A 12,418-nucleotide genomic window follows, 5' to 3' on the forward strand; every position below is an offset into this window, starting at 1 on the left:
CTTATACAGTGATGTGTATCAATCATTTCTCAATAAAGCTGGAAGTAAAAGTAAACATCACCAAATGAACAACAAAAAAGTGTCCCTCAATTTTTTTTTTTCCTGGACAAGTTCTCATTTTTGAGGTTGCTCCTTACTGGCTTCAAGAATGTTTACCTGTTACTATGTAAAATACGAACAGAAGCTGTGCCTAAGGTTATTTTGGTCACGTATAACTTGGTAAGAACATCACTAACAAGTGAACAGCTTTACAAAAGAAAATTATGTTTTAAAGTATCCTAACTTTACTAGTTTTATAAAGTTTATCGAATGCTTACCATGTGTGAGAATACAAAGAGGTGAAAGCATGGACCACACTCTTAAATAAGAGTTTACAATCTAGTAAGAAACATATACAGAAGCTGTAATCCAAAATAATCCATTAACTGAAAAAACAATACAACACAGTATGTAAACTGGTAGCATGAAAAAGGAAAGCATGACATTTATTTACATTTTCTAAAATGAGCAATATACAATATTATATTTTAGGAAAACCAACCATTCATATTAAGTGTTCAGTCAAGCTTCTTACTTAGCTACCAACAATAGAATCTCTTCTAGCTAAAGTAGAGAAGGAATTAAGCTCTGTTAAGGGTAACAGAGCCAAACTTAATAGATATGAAGATATGAATCCCAACCACACTTTGATAGCTTCTCCAGGAAAAACTAGACTTCCACTACTACTTTGAGAGCTTCTCCAGGAAAAACTAGACTTCCACTACTACTTAACATTTCTGATACTAGGAAGCTAGAACAACTAGAAGCTCCCACCACCACCTTTGCCAAAAGATTAACTTCCCTGCCCAAGACTGCCACCTCATGTTGGTCCCAAGCAATTTCAAGTGAGAAGAGCGTGACTGGTCACAGGCCTCTACCTTAGCTGTGAGTGGGTATGAGAATATAAATTTTCTGGCATCTGCTTTGGGAAGTCAGGACTTACAACATGGGAAATTACCAAAACGTTGGGCAGCTGTTCAAAAATGCTGGGTGGTAACAAATGACAAATGTCTACTTCATTAAGTCATTGTTATTTTGTGTTATAGAGAATTTGAAAATAAATCACTTAATCATAAGTCATAGCTTTTTTTTTTTTTTTTTTTCCTTCTTTTTTCGGTATGCGGGCCTCTCACTGTTGTGGCCTCTCCCATTGCGGAGCACAGGCTCCGGACGCGCAGGTTCAGCGGCCATGGCTCATGGGCCTAGCCACTCCGTGGCATGTGCGATCTTCCCGGACCGGAGCATGAACCCGTGTCCCCTGCATCGGCAGGCGGACTCTCAACCACTGCGCCACCAGGGAAGCCCCACAGCTTTTAATTCACAAAAATGTAGAAAACATTTTTACTTTAACTCCAATGATTTCCAAATCAATAAAATACCAGTAAGTTTAGACAAACATGTGAAATGAGTACAAAAGCATGCACACTATTTCTAGTAATCCAAATAGTTTTGCAAAAAAAGAATGGTGAAGAGGTCCAATATTTTTAATATGGCTAGAGTAGACATTAATGATTGAAACTGCTACCTAATGATGTCATATTCCAGATTAACTGAAATTTACTTAAGGAGAGCTAACTTCCAATTTTAACAATTTTATTTTTAAAATATTATCTAAAATGTATTATATATGTTCCTGCTTAATAAACGAAGTATATAAACTATAATTTAATCTTTCCTTAATGGCTCAATGTCACCATTATAAACAAATTGCAGTGGTCATGAGTAGCTTAAAGACTATTCCAGCAACTACACTTTTTTTTTTTTGGCTGCACCACGCAGATTGCATGATCTTAGTTCCCTAATCAGGGATCGAACCCGGAACCCCTGCAGTGGAAGTGTGGAGTCCTAACCACCGGACCGCCAGGGAGTTCCCTCCAGCAACTACACATTAACCAGCCCTTTCACTCAATTTTCCCAGAACTTTGACTTATACTGTTGCTGTCTTCTAAATCAACAGTGCCTCTGTACACTAATCGGCCCCAAGATAGGCTGCTGCCCTAACAGCATTTACCTGAAGACAGCCAGACTACCAAGCCTTACTCAATGTTTATTCCTTTCTGTTCAACACATATCATCTGCCATCTCCTTTGCATTGGTTTCCAATGCATCCAGGTAAATAAAGATAGTAGTATAGGAATGCCAGGATTTTGGAGTTTTGCAATCTGATTCAAGAACCCATGGTTTGTACGGCATATACTGTACAAAAAAGGGAGACTACCTACTGTATAAAAATTAAAATATAGAGTAGGGATTCCCTTCCTTTAATTGGAATAGATCACAAATCAGAGACCTAACTGTTGGACTTAAAAGATTTTTTAAAATAATTTACTCTTAGGTTTATGTCTGCCCAGATGGTCACCTAAAAATTATCAGATGCCCATCAGTTAACTGAAGTATTACCATATTATAATATGGACTAGAATTATTCAGCTTGGTGCCAACTTGAATTTCTGATATAAAAAGTTGTTTAAAGCTAATTAGCAGGAGGAAAACTTTATTTTCTCACTTCTTATGCCAAAAGTTTTAATCAAAAAACAAAACAAAAAGAGAGAGAAGCTTACGCCCAGGTCTTAAGCACAACTACTGTAATCATACGGTCCTTGCAATCTTCCCTGTCTTCCAATCTGACCTTTCTTTATGATGTTTTCAAAGCCCCTTCCAGACCAAAATTTACAGTAGCTATATTCTCAGCTAGTCTCTGACTAGCTCTAGATAGATAGAACTGATAGATTGATAAAATTATCATGATAGATTATGATAAATTAATTGTACACAGAGAGGGAGGCTTTGTTTAGCACTCCCATGTATCATACCACATGTTGATGACTAAATGTCACATTTTCCTTCTAAGGACTTAAAACAAATCTTGTGAGAGGCTCAAAAGACATTTAAAAAACTCAGCCTATCTCACTAGTTATGTGGCACTTTATAAATTTTAATACTTGTCATATTTTCAATTATAAAAGAAAAGCATGCTTATTTTAGAAAATTTAGAAAACAAAGGTTAAAAGAAAAAGTCTCACTATTCCTGATACATTTTACATGTGTTTTTATGTAAACTCTAAATTCGGATGCACATAAAGTTAACACTCTCTTGGTACTGAAGACAGAAAAAGAAGGCAGGTGTGGCAAGGATAGCAAGAAATGTGGGGAAAAAAGGCATTATGATGAGGTTAGAGAGATAGGGTGAGGCCAAAAGGTAAAAGCAGGGTCTTATAAACTATATTAAGCCATTAAAGTTCGTGTGTGTACTTGACTTGCTTTGTTTTGGGGAGGTGTAAGTAATGGGAATAGGTAAGGCATGATCAAATTTGCATGTGGAAAAGTTCATTCTAGCTTTAATGTGAAAAACAGAATAGAAGGAGGACAACTGTTTCACCAATTAAGAAAAGATTATAGTAGCCTAAGTGAGAAATTAAGGAACTGGATGGAGGCAGAGAAGATAGAGGGCAGCAAATTCAAGAGAGATTAGGAAATAAAACCGTCAACATTTGGGGATGAATTTGATTTGTGTATAAGGGAAAGGAAGATGTCCTGGATGAATCCTAGGTTTCTAATTTAAATAATCTAATAGATACTGGTGCCATTCATAAAGATAGGGAGCACTACAGTGAGATCAAGTTTTAGGTGTAAGCACTATGCTTTCATAATTAATTTTTGATGTAATCAATTTGAAGAAGATATCTATAGCAAATATCTTTTGTTTGCCTGCAGATCTATTCTCTACCCTTCACTGTGTAGTTTAACTGTATCAGCAGGCAACGTCATAAACTACCTTTCCTTAGGTTTAGTTGAGGGAGCCCTGGAAAGGACCAGATAAAGACAGGAAAGTAGGGAAAAGTAGGGTAAAGTACTTATTCCCTTGGCTTCCTCTCTGTGAGGTTTTTGGTATTTACCTAACATGCATGTGCTGTAAAAATAGTTAATAGGGAAATAACCTGAGCTGATGGCTGTCTTGTTTAATGTCTTGTTAAATTTTCATGAACAATACAAGCATAATTGTTAAGAACACATGTATTAAGTTCATATGAGTGGAATAAAAGCTTTATAAATGGACTTAAATAAAAGGGGGGGAGTTGTGTCCTTCAACACAAGGTATCATCTCAACAGCCTCTTCTTTGTAATCCTCTCATGGGTACCAGTAACTACACCCTCTTGCTCACCCTGGCTAACAGCCTCATGTCTTAATGTTCAGCTATAATCCAATCTCTTTTGAAATAAACCCTCCTTGAATTTTCTCATTTTGAATGTACCTGTACCACCTGTTTCCTGATAGATGAGAGACAATGATACAGTCAGTGATAGATATTACATCCAGAGACATGTTAAATATGCAATTAGGTCTCAAACTTAGTGAAGTTTGGGCAAGAGACATATATCTGAGTCTTCTGTATATAGGTGGTATGGGAATGGATGAGATGACTTATGAAAAAAGTATAACATGAGAAAAGGATAGACTCTTGGATAAAAACTTGAACTGTGGCAACAGCTGGACAGTTAAGAACCAGAAAGAACTAAAATATTGGACAATGATGGCACTTAAGACTGAGGGAGGGCTTCCCTGATGGCACAGTGGTTAAGAATCTGCCTGCCAAGGCAGGGGACATGGGCTCAAGCCCTAGTCCGGGAAGATCCCACGTGCCACAGAGCAACTGAGCCTGTGCTCTAGAGCCCACGAGCCACAACTACTGAGCCCACATGCTACAACTACTGAAGCCCGCGCACCTATAGCCTGTGCTCTGCAACAAGAGAAGCCACCGCAATGAGAAGCCCGCATGGCAATGAAGAGCAGCCCCCGCTCGCTGCAACTAGAGAAAGCCCGTGCACAGCAACGAAGACCCAACACACCTAAAAAATAAATAAACTAATTAATTTTTAAAAACAAAATCAATAATGATGGTAACTACTTTATCAATAATGATGGTAACTACTTTATCAATATAACCTCCTCACAACAACTTTAAGAAGAATATATTAGTGTAGCAACACTCCAAAAAACGTTGAAGAACCTGCCATGACCATAAGATTAAAAGCAGAATGAATATACAATTGAATCAAAAAGAATGAAGTACCCAGGAGGTGAAAGACCAAAGAAAGCTGGAAGGACCCTGCTCCCTGACTTCAAATGATGCTACAAATCCACAGTAATCAAAACAGTAGCGTACTGGCATAAAAACAGACACATAGATCGATGGAAAGGAACAGAGAGCCCACAAATAAACCCATGCATATACAGTCAATTAATTTATGACAAAGGAGCCAAGAATATACAATGGGGAAAGGACAATCTCTTCAATAAATGGTGTTGGGAAAACTGGACAGCTACATGCAAAAGAATGAAATTTGATGGCTCTCCTACAACATATACAACAATTAATTAACTTAAATGGATCAAAGACTTGAACATAAGACCTTACACCATAAAGCTCCTAGAAGAAAAAGATAAGCAGTAAGCTTCTTGACATAGGGTCTTGGTAAAGATTTTTGGAATCTGACAACAAAAGCAAAAGCAACAAAAGCTAAAATAACTACATGTGACTGCATCATACTTAAAAGCTCTGTAGAGCAAAGGAAGCCATCAACAAAATGAAAAGGCAACCTACTGAATGGGAGAAAATATTTGCAAATCATGTATCTGGTAAGAGGCTAAAATCCAAAATATATAAAAAAACTGATACAATCCAATAGCAAAAAAAACAACAATTGATTAAAAAATAGACAGATCTGAATACGCATTTTTCCAAAGACACACAGATGGCCTACAGGTATATGAAAAGATGCTCAACATCACTAGTCATCGGGGAAATGCAAATTAGAACCACAATGAGACACCACCTCACACCTTCAGAATGACCATTATCAGAAAGACAAAAAATAAGAAGTACTGGTGAGGATGTGGAGAAAAGGGAACCCTTGAGCACTGTTGGGAATGTAAACTGGTGCAGCCACTATGGAAAACAGTATGACAGCTCCTCAAAAAATTAAAAATAGAACTACAATATAATCCAGCAATTCCACTTCTGGGCATTTATCTGAAGAAAATAAAAATACTAACTTGAAAATATATATGTACTCCCATGTTTACTGCAACCTTATATACAACAGCCAAGATATAAAAACAATCTAAGTATCCATCAATGGATGAATGGATAAAGAAAATGAGGTATATATACACAATGGAATATTATTCAGCCACAAAATAGAAGGAAATATTGCCATTTGTGACAACATGGATGGACCTTGAGGCCATTACACTACGTGAAAAAAGTCAGACACAGAATGATAAAACTGTATGATCTCTCTTATATGTGGAATCTTAAAAAAAAGAACAGATGGGTGGTTGCCAGAGGAGGAGGGTGGGAAGTGGGAAAAATGGGTTGAGTGAGTCAAAATATAAAGAAGAAAAATAAAATTAAAAACAAAGTAGAATGAACACATACACACACATCTATCCGTATCTCCATCCCTAAAGAAGACACATACATCAATGTTTACTGTAGCATTCCATAATAACAAAACACTAGAAATAATCCAAAATGTGCATCTTATCAGGTAAATGGATAAACTGTAATACAGTCAGATAATGTAATATTATATACTAGCACGTGAAATAAACTAGAATGAAATAATTCAACACAGTTAAATCTCAGATACATGATGCTGAGTGAAAACAGAAAGTTGACATTTATATAAAGGATTCTTCAACATACACAAATCAATCAATGTGATACACCATATTAACAAACTGAGGAAGAAAAACATATGATCATCTCAATAGATGCAGAAAAACCTTTCGACAAAATTCAACACCCTTTTATGATAAAAACCCTCCAGAAAGTGGGCATAGAGGGAACTTACCTCAACATAATAAAGGCCATATATGACAAACCCACAGCCAACATCATCCTCAATGGTGAAAAACTGAAACCATTTCCACTAAGATCAGGAACAAGACAAGGCTGCCCACTCTCACCACTATTATTCAACATTGTTTTGGAAGCTTCAGCTACCGCAATCAGAGAAGAAAAAGAAATAAAAGGAATCCAAATCGGAAAAGAAGAAGTAAAGCTGTCACTGTCTGCAGATGACATGATACTATACATAGAGAATCCTAAAGATGCTACCAGAAAACTACTAGAGCTAATCAATGAATTTGGTAAAGTACCAGGATACAAAATTAATGCACAGAAATCTCTGGCATTCCTATACACTAATGATGAAAAATCCGAAAGTGAAATTAAGGGCACACTCTCATTTACCACTGCAACAAAAACAATAAAACACCTAGGAATAAACCTACCTAAGGAGGCAAAAGACCTGTATGCAGAAAACTATAAGACACTGATGAAAGAAATTAAAGATGATACAAATAAATGGAGAGATATACCATGTTCTTGGATTGGAAGAATCAACATTGTGAAAATGACTATACGACCCAAAGCAATCTACAGATTAAATGCAATCCCTATCAAACTACCAATGGCATTTTTCACAGAACTAGAACAAAAAATTGCACAATTTGTATGGAAACACAAAAGACACCGAATAGCCAAAGCAATCTTGAGAACGAAAAAAGGAGCTGGAGGAATCAGGCTCCCTGACTTCAGACTATTCTACAAAGCTACAGTAATCAAGACAGTATGGTACTGGCACAAAAACAGAAATATAGATCAATGGAATAGGATAGAAAGCCCAGAGATAAACCCACACACATACAGTCACCTTATTTTTGATAAAGGAGGCAAGAATATACAATGGAGAAAAGACAGCCTCTTCAATAAGTGGTGCTGGGAAAACTGAACAACTATATGTAAAAGAATAAAATTAGAACACTCGTTAACACCCTACACAAAAATAAACTCAAAATGGATTAAAGACATAAACGTTAAGGCCAGACACTATAAAACTTAGAGGAAAACATAGGCAGAACACTCTGTGACATAAATCACAGCAAGATCCTTTCTGACCCACCTCCTAGAGAAATGGAAATAAAAACAAAAATAAATAAATGGGACCTAATGAAACTTAAAAGCTTTTGCACAGCAAAGGAAACCATAAACAAGACCAAAAGACAACCCTCAGAATGGGAGAAAATATTTGCAAATGAAGCAACTGACAAAGGATTAATCTTCAAAACTTACAAGCAGGTCATGCAGCTCAGTATCAAAAAAACAAAGAACCCAATCCAAAAATGGGCAGAAGACCTAAATAGACATTTCTCCAAAGAAGACATACAGATTGCCAACAAACACATGAAAGCATGCTCAACATCAGTAATCATTAGAGAAATGCAAATCAAAACTACAATGAGGTATCACCTCACACCAGTCAGAATGGGCATCATCAAAAATTCTACAAACAATAAATGCTGGAGAGGGTGTGGAGAAAAGGGAACCCTCTTGCACTGTTGGTGGGAATGGAAGTTGATACAGCCACTATGGAGAACAGTATGGAGGTTCCTTAAAAAACTAAAAATAGAACTACCATACGACCCAGCAATCCCACTACTGGGCATATACCCTAAGAAAACCATAATTCAAAAAGAGTCATGTACCACAATGTTCATTGCAGCACTATTTACAATAGCCAGGACATGGAAGCAACCTAAGTGTCCATCGACAAATGAACGGATAAAGAAAATGTGGCACATATATACAATGGAATAATACTCAGCCATAAAAAGAAACGAAATTGAGTTATTTGTAGTGAGGTGGATGGACCTAGAGTCTGTCATACAGAGTGAAGTAAGTCAGAATGAGAAAAACAAATACCATATGCTAACACATATATATGGAATCTAAAAAAAAAAAAAAAGGTCATGAAGAACCTAGGGGCAGGACGGGAATAAAGACGCAGACCTACTAGAGAATGGACTTGAGGACACGGGGAGGGGAAAGGGTAAGCTGAGACAAAGTGAAAGAGTGGCATGGACATATATACACTACCAAATGTAAAATATATAGCTAGTGGGAAGCAGCCGCATAGCACAGGGAGATCAGCTCGGTGCTTGTGACCACTTAGAGAGGTGGGATAGGGAGGGTGGGAGGGAGGGAGATACAAGAGGGAAGAGATATGGAGATATATGTATATGTATAGCTGATTCACTTTGTTATAAAGCAGAAACTAACACACCATTGTCACCAATTATACTCCAATAAAGATGTTAAAAAAAAAAAAGAATGTTAAGAAACAGACCTGTATACACCTGAAACTATCACAACATTGTAAATCAATTTAAAAAAATCAAATATATTTCTGTATGTTAGCAACAAAATATAACTGAATTTCAAAATGATTTACAATTGCATCAAAAGCATGAAACTTTCTCTTCCTCAAAAAACACTGAAAATGAAAAGGCAGGCCACAGACTGGGAGAAAATATCTGCAACGCATATATATAGCTAGCAAAGGACTTGTATTCAGAATATATAAGAGAATTCTTTAAATTTAATAATAAAATACATGGGAATGATAAAGTCTGGAAAGTGGTTTCTCCTGAGGACAGAAGAAAAATACAGAAAATCTTGATTAAAACTATGCTTATTTTGTTTAAAAATTGCTGGGTAGTGGGTATCTAGGCCTTTATTACAATTGTATTTATTCGTTGCTCCATGCTTAAAATATTTCTAATTAAAAAAGAAAAGATTAACACTGTACTCAAAGAGAAAGTTTAATTCATAGTAAATTATCATAGTCACTAGACATTTAATGAAGGATTTTTTCCCATGTCTTATTCACCTATGTTTATTTGATGTTAAGCACAGGACACAGATAAATATACGTAAAATTGGAGAAAAGAAAAAGATTCAGTCATATCTCTAGTTTCTTACTAGCCATTTCTACTTAATTGCTTAAATGCTTCCCTCATCACTTCGAACAACTTATTAAAAACTGCAGTTCACTGATCTTTCTCCACACCATGGACTCAAAGTTTTATTTTCTTTGCTGATTCCATCATATTTAAGTCACAGGGATAGCATGCGGCTTAGGAGCACAAGCTTTATAACCAAACTGCCTGGGTTCCAATCTTAAATTTACCACTCAAAAATTGCCTGGCTTTGGGCAAGTTACTTAATGTCTCTGTGCCTCCGGACAAATGCTGAATACATACATATAAGGTGCTCAGAGCTAAACCTGGCAAATAGTCCTGCTCAATAAATGTTAACCATTCTTTTTAATCTTCTTCTTATTGCTATTATTACAACTACCTCCTGACTCCTCTTTGTCTCTTCCTTTGTTCCCCCTATGTCAAGGAAGGTACTAAGTACTGTTGATTGTTCCCAGAACAATCTGACCTTCTCCCTATTTCTGGTTACCAGTAGTGGACGTCTAGACTACTACAGCCTTCTTCCTACAAGCTTTGCTTTTCTTCAATTCCTCTCTATTCCAATGTGTTATATACTACTGTCAGATTAATCCTTATCCCCTTCCATAAAACCCTCTTTCCTATAGCATAAGTAGTTCTATGAGGCTCTATAGAAAAAAAAAAGTATTTCAAAAAAAAAAAAAAAGTATTTCACAGTGAGTTCCCAATTAACCACTACTATTAAAAAGTATGGTGGTAGAAAGTCTCAAGGTTGAATTTTAATCCTACAAATATCAAAGCAAGCTAAATTTATTACTATAAGAGGAGCAACAATATATTGTAAATTGCCTTTGAGTAGCATTAGTAGTTCCCTATTAGGTCAGCAATCACTCCTAACATAGTTTGAGATATGATTTAGTATAAAAATCACCAGTCTGGGGCTTCCCTGGTGGCGCAGTGGTTGAGAGTCCGCCTGCTGATGCAGGGGACACGGGTTCGTGCCCCGGTCTGGGAAGATCCCACATGCCGCGGAGCGGCTAGGCCTGTGAGCCACGGCCGCTGAGCCTGCGCGTCTGGAGCCTGTGCTCCACAACGGGAGAGGCCACAACAGTGAGAGGCCCGCGTACAGCAAAAAAAAAAAAAAAAAAAAATCACCAGTCTTTTTTCAGTAATCACTTACCTCTCTCTGGGCCCTAGTCTCTTGCTATTAAAAAAAAATTACAGATGTGTCATCGATCTCTATGCTCCCAGACCCTAGAAGGTAACACTAATTGAGCACAACATTCTTTCCTGATGAATCCAGAGTAAGCAGAGTTATCCAGGAAATTAATACCAATGGAGGACTGGCAGAAGTGAACCTATATGTCATTTTGAACTACACAGTCTCTGGAGTTTCTCCTAATTTTAAACTTTAAAGGTCTGTGATTCTATTCTAAAGCTCTATGAATCTACATAAAATTCCTCTCATTTAAAATTTATAATTCATTTAAGACTACTTTCAGAAATCTAGAAAGCACCCTGAAATCTTTCATACAAATTATTTTTGTATAGCTTCAAAGTAATTTGGTTTAAATTTTAAAACTGTATTTTGAAACAGATATCATTGTGATATTTCAGTACTAACTCATATGTAGTTGAGAATGCATTTTGGAACACTATTAAAATGGGCCCAGAAATTTGATACGGGCACACAAAAGTTATACAACTACTCTTTGAAATGTAGTTCCTGAAAATTTGAACAACATGAAACTCAACTTTTTTTTTTTTTTTTTAGCATTTACCTTTTTTCTTCTTTTGCTCTCAGCTGTTCTTCCTGTCTCAAAACTTGAACCATTACAGATTCAAAAACTCCACTTGTCAAGCCTGCCAAACTTCGTGGTGTTGACCGGCGCCTTGTTGAAGTACATGCAGTTCCCTTCTCATCCTCCAATCCATAATAGCCTCTAGATGTAACTGCTATCGTTGTCTTTTCTCTCAAGTGCCTTGGAGAAGAATAAGTCAATTCACAGGTCAAATCTTCTGGGTAAGCAATAAACCCCCTTAACCAGCATCTTAAGAAGAATCCTTTTTGCTAACTACATAAAAATTTAGTTAAACCTTGCTTAGCTATGTTTCAGATTTTTATCCTCCCTACATAATTTCTAATTTTCCTTACTCATGTCATAAAGTCAGTCTGAGTGATAGTCACTTCCCTACATTAAAAAAATATAAAATTGAAGCACTAAAATTAAGAATTAAAGATCTCTTTAATGAAAAAATTTTATTGTTTGCAAAATTAAATGTAGCTTATCTTTACATCTCTTCATATATTTCATACTACTATATCATTACTATGGAAAAATATACAATCACACAAAAACATTTTGGGAGAGAAAATTTATGATATATAAACACTTTGCAGTAATTATAAACAAATGAAGCACTACAATATATAATTTTAAGTTGTAAGCATTACAATATATAATTGTAAATTTAGAAACCTTCTTACTAAACTATAAAAAGAACCTAGGAATCCTGATTTCCTCTTCAACCTCACCATAAATGTCTCCCTACCCTATGATATTTATTATTACA

At 36.1% G+C, this 12,418-nt stretch overlaps 1 protein-coding gene across 4 annotated transcripts in view; it reads right to left on the reverse strand.

Moving 5' to 3' along the window:
• The window catches only part of KIAA2026 (KIAA2026 ortholog), a 105,239-nt gene that overhangs the window by 63,593 nt on the left and 29,228 nt on the right, over positions 1–12,418 (reverse strand). For 3 of the 4 annotated variants that reach the window (XM_032634953.1, XM_032634955.1, XM_032634957.1), the window contains exon 2: positions 11,626–11,826. The exons of the other annotated variant lie outside the window; for it this stretch is intronic. In XM_032634953.1, the coding sequence (XP_032490844.1) occupies positions 11,626–11,826 (201 nt within the window). The remainder of the gene's footprint in view (positions 1–11,625; positions 11,827–12,418) is intronic. 4 annotated transcript variants of the gene reach the window in all.

This window comes from Phocoena sinus, chromosome 6, assembly GCF_008692025.1.
Source record: "Phocoena sinus isolate mPhoSin1 chromosome 6, mPhoSin1.pri, whole genome shotgun sequence".
In the NCBI taxonomy this organism is placed as follows: domain Eukaryota; kingdom Metazoa; phylum Chordata; class Mammalia; order Artiodactyla; family Phocoenidae; genus Phocoena; species Phocoena sinus.